This window comes from Carcharhinus amblyrhynchos, chromosome 6 (assembly GCF_965287045.1).
Source record: "Carcharhinus amblyrhynchos chromosome 6, sCarAmb.v2.hapA, whole genome shotgun sequence".
Taxonomy (NCBI): Eukaryota; Metazoa; Chordata; class Chondrichthyes; order Carcharhiniformes; family Carcharhinidae; genus Carcharhinus; species Carcharhinus amblyrhynchos.
The window spans coordinates 6,503,184-6,525,114 of NC_137329.1; the positions used below are offsets into that span (position 1 = coordinate 6,503,184).

A 21,931-nucleotide genomic window follows, 5' to 3' on the forward strand; every position below is an offset into this window, starting at 1 on the left:
TGCCAGGCAAAAGGCGGGGAATTATAGGCCGGTTAGTTTAACGTCTGTGGTAGGTAAAATGTTAGAATCTGTCATTAAGGAGGAAATTGCGAGGCATCTTGAAGGGAATTGCTTGATAGAGCAGACGCAGCATGGTTTCATTAAAGGGAAGTCGTGTCTGACAAATTTACTGGAGTTCTATGAGGATGTGTCTAGGGCGGTGGATAGAGGAGAGCCGGTGGATGTGGTCTTTCTAGATTTTCAGAAGGCGTTTGACAAAGTGCCTCACAAGAGGTTATTGCAGAAGGTCGAGGGACATGGAGTTGGGGGTAGGGTGTTAGCGTGGATAGAGGATTGGTTGTCAAATAGGAGGCAGAGAGTGGGGGTCAACGGGTGCTCTTCGGATTGGCGGATGGTGACTAGTGGAGTGCCCCGGGGTCGGTGCTGGGGCCTCAGCTTTTTACCATTTACATAGATGATCTGGAGGAGGGAACTGAGTGTAGGGTGTCGAAATTTGCTGATGACACCAAGATTGGGGGAACGGCAAATTGTGCGGAGGGTGTGGAGAGTCTGCAGAAGGATCTAGATAGGCTGGGCGAATGGGCCAGGAAATGGCAAATGGAATTTAATGTTGGCAAGTGTGAGGTGGTCCACTTTGGTAGGAATAATGGTAGGAAGGACTATTACTTACGGGGCGAAAAACTGCAGCAGGCGGTGGTGCAGAGAGACCTCGGGGTCCTTGTGCATGAGTCGCAAAAACCCAGCTTGCAGGTGCAGCAGGTGGTCAGGAAGGCGAATGGGATGCTGGCCTTCATAGCGAGGGGGATTGAATATAAAAGTAGGGAGGTCTTGCTGCAGCTGTATAGGGCATTGGTGAGGCCGCAGCTGGAGTACTGTGTGCAGTTTTGGGCGCTGCACCTGCGCAAAGATATTTTGGCCTTGGAGGGAGTGCAGAGGAGGTTTACTAGGCTGATACCGGAGTTGAGGGGGTTGAGCTATGAGGAGAGGCTGAATAAACTAGGCTTGTACTCGTTAGAGTTTAGAAGAATGAGGGGAGATCTCATTGAGACGTATAAGATGATGAATGGGATGGATAGGATAGAGGTGGAGAGACTCTTCCCGCTCAAGTAGGACTAGGGGGCACAGCCTCAAGATAAAGGGGGGTGCGGTTTAGAACGGAGTTGAGGAGGAACTTCTTCACTCAAAGGGTGGTGAATCTCTGGAATTCTCTGCCCGTTGAAGTGGTGGAAGCTGCCTCGCTAAATATTTTTAAGATGAGGGTTGATGGGTTTTTGATAAGAGAGGGGATTAAGGGTTATGGGGAGAGGGCGGGAAGGTGGAACTGAGCCACGACAGATCAGCCATGATCTTATCGAATGGCGGGGCAGGCTCGAAGGGCTAGATGGCCTACTCCTGCTCCTATTTCTTATGTTCTTATGAAACAATAGCATCCCACCTTTCAGCTCAGTGCTCAACATTGACTTGAACAACTTTAGACATGAACTCTGTCTCCCATTTCAATTCTCTTTGTTGCCATGTTGTAGCCTGAGTCTTGATTTTCATGTGTTTGCTTTTAGACAAAGCTTTAATTTTGCCATTAAAACTGACTGGACAAATTATCTGCTTCTTTACCACTCCCTTGCTTTTGTTCCATGATGCCCTCTACCCTGTTTCACATCTTCCCTTTAGTTTTCCTCCCTCCGTCGGTCCTGAAGAAGAGTCATATTTGACTCATTTGTTTTCTCTTTTCATAGATGCTGCCAGACCTCCTGAGCATTTCCATACTTTCTCTTTCAGATCTTTCCAACATCTGCAGTATTGTGCTTTTTAATGCCTTTTGAAGGGACAAGAATCTGTTTGGTAGATGCTCAGAAGCAAAATGAGGATGATGGCACTACTGGGGATATTCATAGCCTTCTAAATAGTCAAAGTGGAGCATGTCTTGCAGGGAAGGCAGGGGTGTGTGTGTGTGTGTGTGTCTTTAATTCTGTCAAATATTGATTCAAGTAGTGTTAGAATAAGCGGGGGGAGGGAGAGAGTGGAATTTCTGAAATTACTTCAGTGGAACTTGCTTATTCATTACACTCTTGGTCTAGTTATCAAGGAGGCATTAATGAATTTGACGCTGGGAAATGACTGTCTGTGGGGAAACACTTGGGTAGGTGTGATCATCGGAAGGCTTGGATCAGTATTGGAGAGGCATAAAGAAAAATCTAAAGTCAGCTGGCATTTGAATTAGAAGAGGGCTAACTTTAAAAGGATAATAGGGGAACTAGCCAGGGTAAAACAAAATCCAAGTTTGTTAAGAAAAAGGATCAGCCAGGACAATGGTTGCTCTTTTAAGGGTGCAATATTTTGGATACGTACTAAGTACATTCTGACAAGAGGGTAAGGGCTTCTTGGGTGATTAGGGAGGTGGAGCCCGTGATGAAAAAAGATAGGTAGTGGAGAGATAAATACAATTGAGAGGGAATTTGAGAATAGAATGGAAGCTAACATAGAAGATAACCCTAAAATTCTCTACCATATAATTCATAATCGGGTAGTAAGTGGTGAGGTAGGCCTATTAGAAACAAGGACAGTGATATCAGGTGCAGGGCAGTGATCAAAGAACTGGGCCACTGCCTCCCCTAAATGCTTTGTATTGCTAAGAAAGGATGCTGATGAAATATCAGTAGATGGTATATTGATAATGAGTGAGCAAGTTTCCAAATTGAGGGGAGGTGCCAGAGGATTGGAGAGTAGAAAATGTTATTCGGGGAAGGACTTGAGGGCAATCCTAATAATTACTAGTCACTCAGTTTAACATCAATGGCGGAAAAGTTTTAAACATTTGAAGAAATAAAACATTTGAGATTGTGCTTAATTGAATTTTTTGGAGTAGCAAAACACTTTGATAAAGGGAATGCAATGGATGTGTATATGGATTTTAAGAAAGTACTTAAAGTACCACAGAAGGCAAGTTAACAACATTAGAGACTCATGAAATAGGAGGACTGGTGTCAGCTTGGATAAAAGTTTGCTTAAATGTGAAACACAGTGAGTGTTGGTTAATGGTGGTTTTTCAAGTTAGGGGATGGTTGACAGTCGTGTTTCCCAAAGTTCAGTGTATGGGCCCTTTTCCTTAATTCTATATTAAGGATTTGGGTATTGGAATACCCAATAGTAAAATATCAGAATTTGCCAAACTGAGGCTGATACAAACCAACTGCCACAGGACATAAATGGGTTATAGAATGGTCAGACAAGTGGCAAGTAGATTTTATTTTGGAGAAAGGTTAGGGAGAGGCAATATTGCCTCTCCCTAACTGTGTGTGGCACAGTTATTAGTGTGTGTGAAGGGACAAAGAGCAGAGGATTCGTGTATGTAGAAGGCGGCAGGGTAGTTTAAGATTGATTAGCAAAGCATTTGGGATCTTGTCTGTCATAACAACATATGTTGAGTACCAGAGCAGATAAGTGATTTGGAAGCTTTGTAAAGCTCTGGGTAACAAGTAGAGTATTGTGTCCAAGGGAGGTGTGCAAGATTATGGCAGGCTTAGATAAGAGTGACAAAGAAAAGCTGTTTCCACTAGCAGATAGAATGGTGACAAGGCACATAAATCTAAGGTTTTAGGCAAGAGAGACATTGGAGGGATGTGAGGAAAAACTTTATTTTTTTTTACCCAGGGATGGTAATTACCTGGAACTACTTAATATGATGGTGGAAATGGGAATGATCAATGATTTCAAGAGGATATTAGCTTGGCATTTGACAGATAAACTTGTTGGACAGCAAGGATTGATCAGGGGAGGGAATCAATGGGATCGACTGGATTGTTTGATGTAGAACCAGCATGGTCATCTTAAGTAAAATGATTCTTTTGTATTCTGTATTGACAATGAAGAAAAGTCAGTTGAAAAGGAAATGAGGCTTCATATTTCAAGTACAATTTCAGTGCTAGAGACGTTGTTTGGAGGTAATTGAGACTTATCATGTCATTCATTACAAAGGTTACTTAAGAGTGGACATTTCCCAACATTATATTTGTGAACAGTACCCTTACCCATTTAATGCAGTTTAATATGCTTGAATAGTGAGACACTGCATGACTCATTGTTTAAGGAACAGGGCACCTTGGATAGAAACTTTGTCAATTAATAGCATGTGTGGTGACTGGAATTTACCACTTGAGTTACACTTAGTGATTTATTTAGTTGTTCACAAGACGTGGGCTTTGCTGGTTAACATTTATTGCCCAATCCTAATAAGGAAAAGTGCAGTGTTAATGTCACTATTAGTAATCCAGAGGTGTGGGCTAATGCTCTAGTGACAGTGTTCAAATCCCATCATGGCAACTGGTGGAATCTAAATTCAATTACTTCTAATTCCAGATTGTATTACAGGGTAAGTTTAATGGTGACCATCAGCTAGTCTAATGGTGTCATTTTAAAAAAAACACCTGGTTCACTAATAGGAAATCGGTACTTGCTTGGTATGGCCTACATCTGATTCCAGACCCATAGCAACAGTTTGATATTAGTGGCTTGCTAGGCCATTTCAGAGGACAGTTAAGTGACTCTTAACTGTCCTCTGAAATGGCCTAGCAAGCCACTCAGTACTATCAAACTGTTGCAAAGGCATAAAGGATTGTAACTGGCTTGACCACCTGTATAGATATAGACACCAGAAATAGTAATGCAGCACCCCGCAAAGTCCTTGCGAGCACCTGGGACTTCTACCTAAATTAGAAGCACTGTGCAACAGATCATTCAAGCAATGGAATCCAAAGGTCCGTGAAGGAGATCCCAGATAAGGGGCAAAGACATTGCTCCAATACAGGTCCTAGTTAGTTTCAATTAAGAAAGGAGCTGCAGGGAACAGAATTTAAGAGGGTTTGGGAAAGATACCCCTTTTGAGTACTGGTGTTCTGCTTGTTGTGGTCAAAGATCTGAAGTTGTGCTGTAATTTGGTGTATCCAGGAACTAGAATCTCGGATAAGATTGAAATTCTAGACATGGGTCACTGATGCCATCTGAATCTGGTGATTGATGGCTCAGGAGAAGCCCCAAAGATCCAAGAAGGCAGCAGAATGTTGGTGATTATGTGCTGTGGGCCAGTTGGGCAAAAATGGTGATTTTGGAGCAGTAGTGTTCTGCTTGGTGTTGCTGAAGAGCTGAACTTGTGCTTATCAGTTGATACTTGAGTGTGTATTTGAGAATTCAGAGATTTGGAGTTTCTGCAGGTGAGATTGAAACCCTACGAGATGGGCTGTTGCTGAAGCAGCCTAGTTGGTGTGAATTTTTGGGAGAGAGTTTCAAGCAAGATCTTCGAAGATGAGGATTGGAATCCCTTGAGAAAATTTCAGAAGGCGATTCATTCAGCGACTGTGTGTGTTAACAAATTGACCAGTTTGCTTGTTAATGTTACATGTACCTCACTCTTAAGGTGGATGCTGTAACTTATTTGATCTTTCTGACCTTGTAAAACAAAGATAAACTTTATTATACAACACTTGGAATTTTGTGGCTTTATTCTAATAGCAAGTACACTGAATCTCATTGTCTCTTCTTGATCCAAGCTACTAGTCCCTAACTAAATCTCATCAACAAATTGGATATCTGGCCAAGGATCGTAACAGGTGAAACTAGAACATAGGATTTCATGCATGTCATCGAGAGGGAGCAGAAGAAATAGCGAGGCACCTTGAGAAGAATTGTTTGATAGAGCAGACGCAGCACGGATTCGTTAAGGGGAAGTTGCATCTGATGAATTTATTGGAATTCTATGAGGATGTCTAGTGCGATGGACGGAGGGGAACCGGTGGATGTGGTGTTTCTCGATTTTTCAGAAGGCGTTTGATAAGGTGCCGCACAAAAGGTTGTTACAGAAGGTTAGGGGGCATGGAGTTAGGGGTAAGGTGTTAGCGTGGCTAGAGGATTGGCTGTCAAATAGGAGGCAGAGAGTAGGTGTCAATGGGTGCTATTCGGATTGGCGGTTGGTGACTAGTGGAGTGCCCCAGGGATCGGTGCTGGGGCCTCAGCTATTTACCATTAATACAGATGACCTGGAGGAGGGAGCTGAGTGTAGGGTGTCGAAATTTGCTGATGACACAAAGATGTGGAAAAGCAAATTGGGCGGAGGGTGTAGAAAGTCTGCAGAGGGATCTAGATAGGCTAAGTGAGTGGGCGAGGACCTGGCAGATGGAATACAATGTTGGCAAGTGTGAGGTTATCCACTTTGGCAGGAATAATAGTAGGAGGGACTATTATTTAAAGGGCAAAAAGCTGCAGCATGCTACGGTGCAGAGGGACCTGGGGGTCCTTGTGCATGAATCGCAAAAACCCAGCCTACAGGTGCAGCAGGTGATCAGGAAGGTGAATGGGATGCTGGCCTTCATAGCGAGGGGGATTGAATACAAGAGTAGGGAGGTCTTGCTGCAACTGTACAGGGCACTGGTGAGGCCGCAGCTGGAGTACTGAGTGCAGTTTTGGTCACTGCACTTGCGCAAGGATATTTTGGCCTTGGAGGGAGTGCAGAGAAGGTTCACTAGGCTGATACCGGAGTTGAGGGGGTTGAACTATGAAGAGAGGCTGAATAGACTGGGCTTGTACCGGAGTTTAGAAGGATGAGGGGGGATCTTATTTGAGACATGTAAGATGATGAAGGGGATGGATAGGGTAGAGGTTGAGAGGTTCTTCCCGCTCAAAGGACAGCAGGACTAGAGGGCACAGCCTCAGGATAAGTGGGGGGGGGGGGGGGCAGTTTAGAATGGAGTTGAGGAACTTCTTCACTCAAAGGGTGGTGAATCTCTGCCTGTTGAAGTGGTGGAGGCTACCTCACTAAATATATTTAAAACGCAGATAGATAGGTTTTTGGTAGGCAAGGGGATTAAGGGTTATGGGGAGAAAGCGGGAAAGTGGAACTGAGCCACTTCAGATCAGCCATGATCTTATTGAATGGTGGGGCAGGCTCGAGGGGCTAGATGGCCTACTCCTGCTCCTATTTCTTATGCTCTTTTATGATAAGAGTTAAGAGATCCCCCAACAGCTCAGATCTGAGCTCTGCAAATGTCCACATTCTCAGTGATGACGGAGCCAAGCACAAGAGTGCAAAGGACAAAACAAGACGAAGCATTTTGCAGCCATCTTCAGCCAGAAGCGCCATTGATTCATCACCGCTGCCTCCTGAGGTCCCCAACATCACAGGTGCCAGTCTTCAGCCAATTCTATTTGCTCCACTCCCCTCCATTTGAAGAAATGGTTGGAGGCACTCTACTGCTAAGGCTATGCACTTTGACAACATTTCAGTCATCATACTGAAGACTCCAAAATTAGCCATGCCCCTATTCAGGCTGGCTGATTACAACTGCAGCAACAGCATCTACCCAGCGATGTGGAAAATTGCAAACGTGTATCCTTTCCACAAAAAAAAATAGATTCAACCCAACTAATTACTGCCCCATGTGTCTACTCAATATCAACGAAGTGATGGAATTGTTCAGTGCTGTTAGGCAACATTTGCTCAGCAAGAACTTTCAGTGGCTCAGTTTGTGTTCTGCCAGGGTCACTCAGCACCTGATCAATGTAACCTTAGTCCAAATATGGACAGGTGTGGTGAGAGTGACTGTCCTTGACATCAAAGCCACACTTGACCAAATGTGGCATCAAGGAACTCTGGCAAAACTGGAGTCATCGGGAATTGTTGGAAACTCTCTATTGGTTGTGTCATACCTAGGACAAAGATGGTTGTGGTTGTTGATCAACCATCTCAGTTCCAGGACATCACTACGGGAGTTTCTGTGGGTAGTGTCATCGGCCTAACCACCTTCAGCTGCTTCATAAATGAGCTTCCTTCCGTCATAAGTCAGAATTGGAATGTTCCCAGATGATTGCACAATGCTCAGCATCAGTCGTCACTCCTGATACTGAAGCAGTTCTGTTTACGGATACATCTAGATGATCTTTTTGAGGGTCGAAAGTCTCAACTCTTTTTAGCAGTATCTTTTGAATCTTTTTGAAGGTGGAAATGTGGAGTTGATGTGTCAGATCAGCTATGATCATTTTGAATGATGGATCAGGTTTGAGGGGCTGAGTGGCCTAAACGTCATATATTTGTAGAATTTAACCATTGCCCCAAGACATTCAGTGACATTATTACTGAATTGCCCGTTATAAACACCTCGAGGGGTAGGTTACCATTGACTCAAACCTGAACTAGACCAGCTATTTAAATGCAGTAGTAGGTCGAGGGTAATGGTTTACAGATGGGTGCATAAAATGGGAACAAATTAAGGATGGTGGTGCATGTTATTTGGAAATTTGAGGCTTGTCCAAAGATACAATCATATTATCTGATCTATTCTTTAATGCCAAAGTTGAATTTGAAGTTGGAAATGTTAGCCAGATTTGAAAGTGTGTAATTGAAACAAAGGAATTCATTGTTTCTCCCACATAGTTTGAAATGAAATTCCCATCCTCGTGAGCAATAGCTTTTATTTGTTTTATTCTTGGAAGGAACATGCATATTTCACTTGCATATTTTGATGTCTCTTTGTTTAAGCACTGAATTTCAATGGCTATCACATTTAGATTCTGCAGCCATGGTTGTTACCCCATTCAGGTTTAGTAGTAAATGAGGAAGTTGTTGTGCCAGATGTTTATTAATCAAATGCATTTACCTTTTGTCATAATATTCTGAGATGTCATCGATTTGAAACATTTATTTCTGTGTTTGTCCTCGAGTCAGGCAATGTTTGCATTTTCTGCTTTTGGTTTTAGCAAGTGCGGTGGGGGGGGGGCAGGGCAGGTTCCAATCCAATCAAGTCCAATTCAGTCTAAAGTTCCTGATCCAAACTGACAAGACAGGGCTCTCACCTCCTGCCTTGGGCTTAACTACATGATCCAAGCTGCTTGGAGTAGGCATAGCTCCTCTTCCAAGGCTTGATCTCATTTGCATCTTAGCCATAATGCCAAGATGCTGCTTTTTAAAAATTGCTTCAGATGAAGCTGAAATGTAACCTAATGACTTCAACCAAACACAGCATGTTGATACTATACTTGATCTTAGCCAAAAGACCGAGAAGCGATTGTGCATTCCCTCATTACTTTTTCAAACCTTTTCCCAACCCCTCTTTTGGACACCATCTAAAAAGACTGTTTTCATACAAACCAAAACCACTAACTTGCAACCTAAAGCATTATTGATTCACATTCAGTAATCCCTTTTTATTCAAGTTGTTCATGAAGAACAATTGACATGTGAATCAACTGCCAGTCATGGTAAAGTGGATTAAAAATCCTGAAATATGTAAAGAAAACAATTTGGTTAGTGGGGTGGGAAGGTGCTTTGGGGGTATTGGTGTAGATTGCCAGCAGGTTATTTCTGGTTGGATGAATCATGTGGACCTTCGTAATTATATGTTTTGTGATCTTGAAGCTTACGTGATGTGTTTGCCCTGAATGATTTATGCATTGCTGTTGTAGTTAGTTTTCTGATCTGTAACTTGTTTAATTGTCAGAAGTCACTGTTCTAAACGTTCGTAGGTACATCTGGCTACTGACACAACTTGTGATTGTGTGGGTGAATTATAATTGTGCTCTTTTATGTACGTTAATATTTATGTGGGAGAATTCCTTTGAATAATTTTCTCTTTCACTTAAAATTCCAGAGCAGTAACTTCAACCTTGATAGGGTGCATTTTGGAAAACCCAAATGTTTGATCCTTGTTTAAATGCTGTTTTTCATAAACTTGCACGCACCTATCTTGTCAATATGCCAATATTCTCATTGCGTAGTCACATTTGGTTACCAGATCTGTGTAGTCTTGGCTTTCCTTGAGCCAGATCACTGGTGTTTGGTTACTTCTAGCTCTGGATTTGGAAAATAAACTGCTGTTCTGCAGTGTCTAGCTTTGGGACTTTAATCAGTTAGAATGATACCTTGTGTGCAGAGCTGAATATAGGAGGGGGGGGATGCTGTCAATTAAATAGACATACGTTTTCAGTGTTTTCTAACATGCATTTCTAACCACGTCCCTTGGACTGACCTATTTGTACTGTCAGGAGTAATGACATCATGACATAGAATCAGGCAGCACAGAAACTGGCCGTTCGTCTCACCATGTCTATGTCAAGCATCAAATATTAATCTATACTAACTTCATTTATCAACACTTAATCAATATTGTACTATGCTTCGGCAATTTTAAGTACTCTTCCAGATGCTGCTTAAATGTTGCAAGAGTCCCTGCCTCCAACATCCCTCAGGCAGTGCTTTCCACCACCCTCTGGTTGGAAAAAATGTTTCCTCAGATCCCTTCTATCCATTTATTTGTCACCTTAAACCTATGCTCTTTGGTCTTAGATGCCTTGGCAATGGGGAAAAGATTCCTATGACCTATTCTATCTGTGCCTCTTATTTTGTATGCTTCTAGCAGAGCTGCCTCAGTCTTCCCTGCTCAAGGGAAAACAAACTCAGTCTCTCATAGCTGAAATTTTCCATCCTGGTGGATCTCCTCTACACCCTCCAGTGCAATCACGTCCTTAGTGTGGCAACCAGAACTGCGCATATATTCCATCTATGACCAAACCAATAGTTTTAAAAGTTCTACCAGCCTTCCATGTGGGACCTTGTCAAAAGCCTTATTGAAGTCCATATAAATTGTATGAATTACACTGCAGTCATCACTGTATTTACTTACCTTTTCAAAAAATTCAAATTACTTCGACAGGATCTCACACCAACAAATCCATGCTGACCATTCTTGATCAATCCTTGCCTATCTCTCAGAATCTTATCCCAACCACTGACTAGTTTGTAATTACCTGACATATTCTTGCTGCCCTTGAATAATGATACCACATTACCTAGTACAAATATTACTTTCATAGGATAGCTGATCATACCTCAGCAGGAGCCTAACCATTTTATAACAGTTGTTGAAATCAGTAACAACCTGGGTATTGCCAGCGACTAATAACTCAGCTGGACTAGTCAAAAATCCTGCCCCCCCCCCCCCCTTTGAAATTGCACATGGGGTAGCACAGTGGTCAGCACTGCTGCCTCATAGCACCAGGGACCCAGGTTCGATTCCCAGCGTGGGTTTCCTCTGGTTTCCTCCCACCATCTGAAAGACATGATGGTTCGGTGCATTGGCTATGTAAGTTCTCCCTCACTCTATTCAAACAGATGCCAGTGTGGTGATTCTGGGATTTCCAGTAACTTCATTGCAGTGTTAATGTAAGCCTACTAATTAAACTTAACATTTTGGCCTCAGCTACTTCCTGTGGTAGTGAATTCCACAGATTCACCACTCTGAGTGAAGAAATTTCTCCTCACCTCACTTGTAAAAGGTTTGCCCCTTATCCTCAAACCATGACCCCTAGTTCTGGACTCCCTCCATCACCAGGGACATGCTACTTAAGGAAGTGGCCCCAGAAATAGTAGATCCAGTGGTGGTCATTTTCCAAAACTCTTTGAACTCTTGAATAGCTACTTTGTAATCTGTAGGAACCAATGCAAGCCCGTCATTCGAAAGGGGAAGTTGACAGAAAGAGAACTATCGACTCCAAACACTCAGGTCCAGCTCTAGGGACCTGGATTCAAATCCCCCATTGGTGAATGTCCATGAAACGATTGGGCTTAAAACCCCATCTGATTTACTAATCATGTAAGGACGGAAATCTGCCATCCTTACATATGACTCCCAATCCACAGCAATGTGGTTGACTCCTAACAAGACGTTTGGCTTCAGGACAATTGGGCGTGGGCAGTAAATGCTGGCTTAGCCAGTGGCATCCATGTCCTATGAATGAATGGAAAATAGAGCCATCAGTGCAGTTCTATGGCTGGAGGTATGTACTAGTTACAAATGCATGGAAATACCACCTTCAAGTTCCTCTTTCAAGACTCACTATCCTGACTTTGAAATATATGGGTTTTCTTTTGACGTTAACTGGGTCAAAATCCTGGAATTCCTAACAGCAGCAAGCGAGTTTTAAACTACATAACTGAGCATCATGATGTTCACTACATTTGTTGATCTAAGACTTTGCAAAGATGGTGCTGCTGAAGTTCAGGGACGAGCTAGTGCACCATGCTGGAGAGTTGTTGACTGGTGTTTGTATAGTGCAAATCAAATCCTATTATTTAGAACTGATGAGGAATTGTTTTATTTAAAGCATTATGAATCTTTGGAATTCTCTATCTCAGAAGGCAATGGATATTCCACTATTAAATGCATTGAAGGCTGGGTTGGAAGATCTTGGGTCTCAGGAATGAAGGGAAATGGGGAGTGGGCAAGAAGTGGAGTTCAAAAACTCTTAGCTTTTATTAGCTACTACTGGAAGTACCTGTAATTGCAATTCTAATTAATCAACAATATTCATTGATAATGGATTTCTCCTTTTAATCACCTTTTTTATTGCTGTTAATTTTTCAAGCTGATAAATTTTTTATTGGCTTGAAAAATTTTTAATCAAAAACTTAAATCATAAATTTTTGAACATCTTGGTTTACTGAAATATTAGTACCTTGAAAAAGTCTCTACGCTGAATAGTTTTTCTGCTTTTGTGCTGCTGATGCATCCCAAGATCATATTGGTAAAACTCTCAACTGCATTTGACTATTTGTCCATTTTTTAAGTGGAATTTCTACCTTTAAGGTAGTATTGTAAAAACAAAAGGAAGCTAGAAGAAATGAAATACTTGAAGCGTAAAAGGCTTTGGATTGGATGGGGAAGAGGCTTGAGTGGCCTGTGTGTGTGGGGGCGTTGTTGAATTCTAGGGATATTTTGGTGCTGTTCTCCCGGATCATAAGAACATAAGAAATAGGAGCAGGAGTAGGCCATCTAGCCCCTCGAGCTTGCCCCGCCATTCAATAAGATCATGGCTGATCTGTCGTGGCTCAGTTCCACATTCCCGCCCTCTCCCCATAACCCTTAATCCCCTTGCCTATCAAAAACCTATCAACCCGAGTCTTAAAAATATTGAGCGAGGCAGCCTCCACCACTTCAACGGGCAGAGAATTCCAGAGATTCACCACCCTTTGAGTGAAGAAGTTCCTCCTCAACTCTGTTCTAAACCCCCCCCCCCCTTATCTTGAGGCTGTGCCCTCTCGTCCTACTGCCCTTACTGAGCGTGAAGAGCGCCTCCACCTCTATCCTATCCATCCCATTCAACATCTTATACGTCTCAATGAGATCTCCCCTCATTCTTCTAAACTCTAACGAGTACAAGCCTAGTTTATTCAGCCTCTCCTCATAGTTCAACCCCCTCAACTCTGGAATCAGCCTAGTAAACCACCTCTGCACTCCCTCCAAGGCCAAAATATCCTTGCGTAAGTGCGGCGACCAAAACTGCACACAGTACTCCAGCTGCGGCCTCACCAGTGCCCTATACAGCTGCAGCAAGACCTCCTTACTTTTATACTCAATCCCCCTCGCTATGAAGGATCGATACGTCAAAGCTGTTGCTCCCAATATTACTAAATCCCTTTGCATCTAAAAATGAGCTACTTTATCTCCTTGTGTGCAAAGTCCTTTATAGCTTTGCTTTTGTCTACTTTCTCCAATTCATATCCTAGACTCCCCTCAGTATGCTAGATTCCATTCCCAGTGATCTGTGATCCTAGTCCTCCCAGTTTTGCACGCATCTTTCCAGAATTTCTGGCACACTAGGATGTCTTCCCAAAGCCTGAAATAATGGCTTTGATCTGAGTTCACACTCAGGACTGCCCAAATCGGTTTCCACCTTGCTATTTGTCCAGTTCCTAGACTACCCCTGTGTTGACTTGTCTTCATTCTTGGTAATATCATTTGGCATATCACCTTTGCTAACATTAAAAAAAATCTGGCTCAAATGTTATAAAAAAAAAGCTAAATTGTTGCTGGCCACTTAAAATTGATATCCATTATTACAGTAGCAAACTCTTTCAAGTCAAGTTATATAGTTTCTTTAAACATTTAATTTGTTTAACGCAATATGTTGAATAAAAATACAACTGTTTGGGAGCCCACACTACTTTTGTGGTGTTGTCCTGCGGTGGGATCACACACGAACTGGATCATGACCGAACCCAGGATATAGCTGGATACTTGTATACTAGTGAATTGCGACTGCATAGAAGAGTTGGGCAAAGGGCCGTTATCCCAGTGCAAACTGTGGGATTCAATCTATATTGTTGCAGTAAAAACTGTTTTGGATAGTAACATGTGTTTCTTTCTCTAGGTTACTGCTCACTGAGCATATTACATAACCACCATGGCAGATGAATGTGAATGGATGAAATTGCCAATTGACCAGAAGTGTGAGCATAAGGTATGTATTTGTAAGATGAGGTGCAAGTATAATTGGAATGATTGAATGTAGAGCATTGATAATTAAAGCTTTAGTCAAATTTCAGGTAGATAATATATTTACAAGCTTCCTGGGCTCCACATGATTTGGGAGCAAAAAGTTTTTTGCTTGCTTTTTGAAACCTTTTTGTTTGTAATAAGCTAAAGAAATAAGATTTGATGCAGTTTGTGCTGCTTTACTTACGCATGTGCGCATGCACAAACCACCCCCCACCCCCCTGATTACCTTAAATCTTCTGCAGAAACAAAATCCAAGCATCACCAATATATACTGGAATTGTGTAATGGAACTCGGGGCAGAAAATTGAAACTAGTGAATTTCACACAATCCTATTACATCAAAGACTTCACTTGGAGTTAATCCTCATTTAAATCTGCGTATTGTAAGATATTAGTATTCGTTAAGCATGTGTTCACGACTGGCCATGGTGGAGTAATGGTGAGTGATTGAAGGAAACCACACAGTGGTGTACCCCCATAATTCACTATTTGAACTACATGTTTGTGCATCGTTGAGCTTTTTTGGGTATGTGGATATAATTTGAGTTTGCAAATGATGCAAAACTTGATGTACTGTTTCAGCCGTTAGGAGAGCATAAGCTGGTGTGAGAGGCAGATGCACAGGAAATTAAATTCAACGTAGGAAAAAATGTTTTGGTTTATTCTTGTCATGTATTGGGATAAAGTGAGAAATATTGTTTTTTGTATGCTACATAGACAAGCCATACCGCTCATAAAATACAGAGGGAAGAAGGAAAGGAGGTGCAGAATATAATGTTACAATCATAGCTAGAATGTAGAGAAAGATCAGCTTAATATATATTAGGTCCATTCAGAAATCTGATGGCAGCAGGGAAAAAGCTGTTCTTGAATTGATTTGGTACGTGACCTCGGGCTTTTGTATACTTTTCCTGATAGAACAAGATGGAATATGGTATGTCTGGGGTGCATGAGATCCTTGATTTGTGCTGGCTGATTTTGAGGGAGCAGGAAGTATAGATAGTCAGTAGATGGGAGGCTGGTTTGCGTGATGGACTGGGCTACATTCACAACCCTTTGTAGTTTCTTGCAGTCTTGGTCAGAGCAGGAACCATACCAAGTTGTGATACATCTGGAAATTTCTGTGGTACATCTGTAAAAATGTGCTTTGAGTGGCGCTTTATGGTCACGAGAATATTCAGGGGAATATGAACTAAATAGTACAATTTTATAAGGCGTGCAGGACTGGAGATCTGGGGATTGGGATTGAATCTTTGAAGGTGGCTGACTGATTTTAAAAGTTGCTTAGTTTTAGTATTGGAGGAATAGCATGCTAAAGAAAGTAACTTCTGCTAAACCTTAAACTGGCTAGGCCCCACAGGAAGGATGGTGAGGTGCTGGAAAGGGCACAGAGTTTCACTGGAATTGTGCAAAGGTTAAGAGGAGTTTGATAAAGGTGGCCAGTTACAGAAGGCATAGATATGAACCGTTTTGCTAAAGAAGTATAGGTGACATGAGGAAACATTTTGAACACAGCAGTTGTTGTGATCTGAAGTGCATTGCTTGAAAGGGTAGTGAGATCTAATTCAATAGTAACATTCAAAAGAGATTTAGATAAGTCGGGTGTCATGTGATTTTGATCAGGGCCGTTCTGTTGTGGGACAGGTTATAAAACTGGGCGGGTATCTATAAAAATGATCATAAAACTGTTGTAGAAGACTGCTTCAAGTCTAAAGAGAAAGAAATCTGCCATTTTATCATTTATATGTAACTCAGATACTACACCAACACGGCTGACTGCCAGTAGAACAAAACAGTACAGCACAGGAACAAGCCCTTCAGCCCTCCAAGCCTGCACCGATCATGTGTTTCTAATTAGACCATCTGTTTGTATCCCTATATTCCCAGTCTGTTCATGTGGCTATCTAAGTCTTGAATGATCCTAGCGTATCTGCCTCAACCACCTTACTTGGTAGTGCGTTCCAGGCCCTCATCACCTCTGTGTAAAATACGTTCCCCCGTGTATTCGTATTGAACCATGCCCCCCTTATCTTGAACTTGTGACCCCTTGTGTTTGTCATTTCTGACCTGGGGGAGAGCTTCCAACTGTTCACCCTATCTATGCCCTTCATAAATTTATAAACAATCTATTAAGTTTCCCCTCAACCTCTGTCTTTCCAGGGAGAACAACCCTAGTTTACTCAATCTCGCCTAATAGCTAATACCCCTCCATACCGGGCAACATCCTGGTAAACTCTTCTGCGTTCTCTCCAAAGCCTCCACGTCCTCCCGGTAGTGTGGCAACCAGAATTGGACGCGGTACTCCAGATGTGGCCTAACCAACGTTCTATTTAACTACAACATTACGTGCCAACTTTTATACTCTATGCCCTGTCCAATAAAGGCAGGCACGCCATGTCACCTTCACCCCTTTTCCACTTATGCTGCCACCTTTAAGGATCTGTGGACTCGCACACCCAGATCCCTCCATGTGTCTATACTCCTGATGGTTCTGCCATTTATTGTATAGCTCACTCCTGCATTAGATCTACCAAAATGCATCACTTTGCATTTATCTGGATTAAATTCCATCTGCCATTTCTCCACCCAATTTTCCAGCCTATCTATAGTCCTGCTGTATTCTCTGACAATGATCATCACTATCTGCAACTCCAGCAATCTTTGTCGTCGGCAAACTTACTAATTAGACCAGCTACACCATCGTCCAAATCATATATATATCATCGCAAACAGCAGAGGTCCCAGTACACAGCCCTGCGGAACTACTTTTTACAGACCTCCCTCCAATCAGAAAAAGACCCCGCCACTGCTACCCTCTATCTTCTGTGGCCATCTAACTAGTTCACCTTTGATCCTGAGAGATTTAATCTTTTGCACCATGAGGGACCTTATCAAATGCTTTACTAAAATCCATGTAGATGATATCCACAACCCTCCCCTCGTCAATCATTCTCAGTTCCATGAAACTGCATTTTCACCTCAAGGCAACAAATGCTGCCTATACCAACAATATCCACATTGCAAATATACTAAATTTTGTCAGGGCAATGAACAAGAAAAAGGAACAAATCTCCTTTGAAAGGAAAGGAACAGCATCTCAAAAATGGAATCCAATGGCAAGGAGGTGGTGAGGATGTAGGTTGGGGAATTTGGTGATTTAGCAGTTCCATGGGAATGGCATCAAGCAAATGAGAAACTAGAGATGGTGGAAAAGGATGTGAAAAGGAATGGGAGTGAAGCTAATGAAAGAATTCAGAGTCACAGCAGCATTTGAGGGAATTGGCTTTCAGGCAAGTGACTGGGGTAAGAAGTAGGAAGAGCAGATAGATCTCAATTTTCCTGACCAGTACGTGAGCCTGTGTGTGTTAGAGGGCTCAGGAGAGAGGTGTTTCAGAAGTCATTGGTTGTTCTGATGGTTTTGGCAACAGGTTCAGACCTGAAACACTTGATGTAGTTTATGAATGTCTCAAATTAACCTGTTTAAGTTGGATGAAGTACACACAATTTGGAGTATTGAGTGATTACTTTTCCTCTATAATAATTATTGACGCAGAGGTCAGCGTTTTGAAAATCTCAAAGAACGTAATATTTGAAAGAAGCATGTATTTGCATCTATATAGTGCTTTTCACTGGGCACCCCTAAGCTGTTTATACCCAATGAAATACTTTGAAGTGTCGTTGCTCTTTTATAAAAAAGAGCCACAACAAATTCCCACAAACAGCAATGTGGTGGACCAATTATCTAGTATTTCTTGAGTAATAATTAAGGGAAAACATTGGCTAAAACATTGGGGAATGTTCACCTGTTTTCTTCAAAATTGTGCCATGGGACTTTGGTTTAATGCCATATCTGAAAACAGCACCTCCAACACCTTAGTACTACACTGGAGAGTTGGTTCTGTCTTTTGTCAGCCACAGTGTGGGGTTTTTACTCAAACCTTGTGACTTGGGTAAGCGTGCTACCAACTGAGCCATGGCTGACCAATCCAAAAAACAGGGATTTGCTGAAATTGATGTAAACAATATTATAATGAAGAAAGCAATGCTTCTTGAGAGACAAATTCCCAGGAAAGATAGTTTACAACTTGGTTTTAAAGAATTTAGTTGTGAGCATTGTAGATGCCATGGGGATTTTCGTGGTAATTTCACTGCTGTTAATGTAAGCCTACTTGTGATGGTACTAAAACTTTAAACCAAACATGCAACATTCTCTTGATATAAAAACCACTCTTCAGATTGGAAATTTATGCATCTCATTTTGTTGCTTAAGCAAGTGATGGAGGAAAATCGGGAAATTACATTGTGTGCCAATTAGCCACCATCTATGGTCAGATTCTTGCTCAAGCCTATAATTAAGGGTGGGGTGACTAAACACCTTGAAAATTTTCAGCTCATCGGGGGCAGCATGGATTTGTAAAGGCTAAGTCGTATTATGAACAAGCATGAACATTTTTTGAAGAGATGAGTAAAGTAATGGAAGGGGAATGACTATTGTTGTGAAGTTGTGTTTGTAAAGATATAAATGTTTTATAAAGGTATAAAAGAATTATTTTTCAAAAAGTGCTTGAAGGAAAGAGCATGGTCCCTTTAAAAGCTGTTTTTGAGTTCTGTGCTAAAATGCAGAATACACAACCGCAGCTGGCAACATTCCTTTTCAAAAGGACCAAAAGCGTCAAGGTTACCTTGGTAATTGGCTCTGCAGGTTTTGCATTTTTCTTAGCCTGTGAGTTTAAAGAAAACGATTAAAACCAATCAGATTCGAATTTGATCGTGTCGACAGCTTCAAACCAGTCGTGGTGTAAGAAAATTGCGATGTCATAGCAGGTATAAAGGCCAAAGCAACAGCCATTTCGAAAGAACATCTTGGAAGAACATTTCCAGAGGCCAGGGCAGCCAGACAAAGCACACATTCATTGCTGGAGCACCTCTCCACCCCTGCCAGTTTAAATATCTTAAGAGAATTATCCAGCTATCTAACAGAAGGATACAGAGTCAGAAAGACCATACAGCAGACAACTACCAAAGAACTCCATAGCTTCCAAATGCTATCAGACCTGGGCATATATATATTTTTTGAGTGACTAACCTTTTGTTGCTTTGGTGTTTTGGCAATGTCTGTTCCTTGTATTATTTGAACAACATTTTAGTTAAAATGTACCTTAGTATGTTGTTTAAATTTTCTGGTTATTTAGATAAAATACCTTGTTAATTATTCATTTAAAGTGAGTGTTAGACCTTTATATAAATGAACCTCTAGTCTTAAATTAAGAACAGATAACACTTTCCCAAATAATTGTAGCAGACTATGGTGCATAGTAAATGGGAATAATCCCTCTGACATTCAAACCTTTAGAAGGCTAGAAATAATATCCAGAAAGTTCCTTGCAAGAGACCATGAGCTGAAGTCGAAGCTTTTGGAATCAAAGGCATATTTTTAGCCTAGTTAGGGAATTGGCTAAATAATAGGAGAGAAAATAGGGATATAGGGAAGATAGTTTAATTGGCAGAATGTGATTTGTGGTGTCCTGCAAGAATCTGTGGAGCTTTACTATTGACTATCAACACCTGAGGTGATGGGTTAGAGAGCTGCATCCAAAATTGCTGATAATGACAAAGATGCATTATTGCAAGTAATATAACGTAAGCATGAAATTAAGTGACTGGACAAAACTGGAAACACATTTCAATGTAGTTGAATGTGAAATTGTCCACTTGAACAGGGTACGTTCTATCTGGTGAAAAGCTAGAAACAGTGGAGATTCAAAGAATTTAGGTTCCAGGTATAAGAGCATTCAGAAGCGTCCTGAAAAGGTGCAGAAAATAATCCAGCACTAATGGAATGCTGGTATTATGTAGAGGACTCGTACATAAGGAGATAGCAGACATGCTTGTACAATACATATTGTCCTTGGGTAGAATGAATCTTAGCTTTATGAGACTGATATCTAGACTACAATGGTTAAGTGACCTGAACTAGGATCGTGTTCTGTGGAACTGAGGTTAAGGGGTGTTTTGATCAAGGGTTTTCCATTTAATAAGGGTAACAGATTGAGAAAAGATTTCTGCTATTTGGGTAGTTCAGACAAGGGACATAATCAAAATTAGAACCAACCTTTCAGGAATGAAATTAGGAAGCACTTACTGCAAATGATGTTTGATGCTAGATCACTTGTTAATTTAAAATTTGGGATTTTTATTAATCAAGGCCATTAAGGTATATGAGAAAAGACGGGCATAAGCCATCATCTCATTGAATGGAAGTAAAGGTTCAAGGGGCTAAACGTTATACACCCTGTCTGGGTTGTTCTTTCTTTCAGCCAAAACCTGTGAGCATTGAGACCTTTAGTTTTAATTCGCACTTTCTGAACACTATTCCTTTATTGACGAACCTTGATGGCTTCTGTCTGTCTTGACTCAGTTGTGGTTGTTTGAATATCAAGTCCATATTTTCCTGCACTCTGGTTATTTTTGGTAGATGTCTTTAAATTCCCAGATCTCTGTTTAAAAAGCCCTGCTTTAGAAGGAACCAGACTTCTAGCCGAAGTAAATGAACTGGATACTGAAACCAACAGTAAACTTGCCATTTGCTGGCACTGAAATAAGAATAGTAAATAAAGGACGTAATAAGAACATAAGAAATAGGAGCAGGAGTAGGCCATCTAGCCCTTCGAGCCTGCTCCGCCATTCAATAAGATTATGGCTGATCTGTCGTGGCTCAGTTCCACATTCCCGCCCTCTCCCCATAACCCTTAATCCCCTCGCTTATCAAAAACCCATCAACCCGCGTCTTAAAAATATTGAGCGAGGCAGCCTCCACCACTTCAACGGGCAGAGAATTCCAGAGATTCACCACCCTTTGAGTGAAGAAGTTCCTCCTCAACTCTGTTCTAAACCACCTCCCCTTTATCTTGAGGCTGTGCCCCCTAGTCCTACTGTCTTTGAGCGGGAAGAGTCTCTCCACCTCTATTCTATCCATCCCGTTCATCATCTTATACGTCTCAATGAGATCTCCCCTCATTCTTCTAAACTCTAACGAGTACAAGCCTAGTTTATTCAGCCTCTCCTCATAGCTCAACCCCCTCAACTCCGGTATCAGCCTAGTAAACCTCCTCTGCACTCCCTCCAAGGCCAAAATATCCTTGCGCAGGTGCGGCGCCCAAAACTGCACACAGTACTCCAGCTGCGGCCTCACCAATGCCCTATACAGCTGCAGCAAGACCTCCCTACTTTTATATTCAATCCCCCTCGCTATGAAGGCCAGCATCCCATTCGCCTTCCTGACCACCTGCTGCACCTGCAAGCTGGGTTTTTGCGACTCATGCACAAGGACCCCGAGGTCCCTCTGCACCGTCGCCTGCTGCAGTTTTTCGCCCCGTAAGCAATAGTCCTTCCTACCATTCTTCCTACCAAAGTGGACCACCTCGCACTTGCCAACATTAAATTCCATTTGCCATTTCCTGGCCCATTCGCCCAGCCTATCTAGAACCTTCTGCAGACTCTCCACACCCTCCGCGCAATTTGCCGTTTCACCAATCTTGGTGTCATCAGCAAATTTCGACACCATACACTCGGTTCCCTCCTCCAGATCATCTATATAAATGGTAAATAGCTGATAT

General features: G+C 41.9%; 1 protein-coding gene across 3 annotated transcripts in view; it reads left to right on the plus strand.

The window, feature by feature from the left end:
- Positions 1-21,931, plus strand: part of ckap5 (cytoskeleton associated protein 5) — a 131,942-nt gene that overhangs the window by 13,622 nt on the left and 96,389 nt on the right. For all 3 annotated transcript variants that reach the window (XM_080189866.1, XM_080189868.1, XM_080189869.1), the window contains exon 2: positions 14,188-14,277. In XM_080189866.1, the coding sequence (XP_080045992.1) occupies positions 14,221-14,277 (57 nt within the window). In that variant the 5' untranslated portion in view covers positions 14,188-14,220. The remainder of the gene's footprint in view (positions 1-14,187; positions 14,278-21,931) is intronic.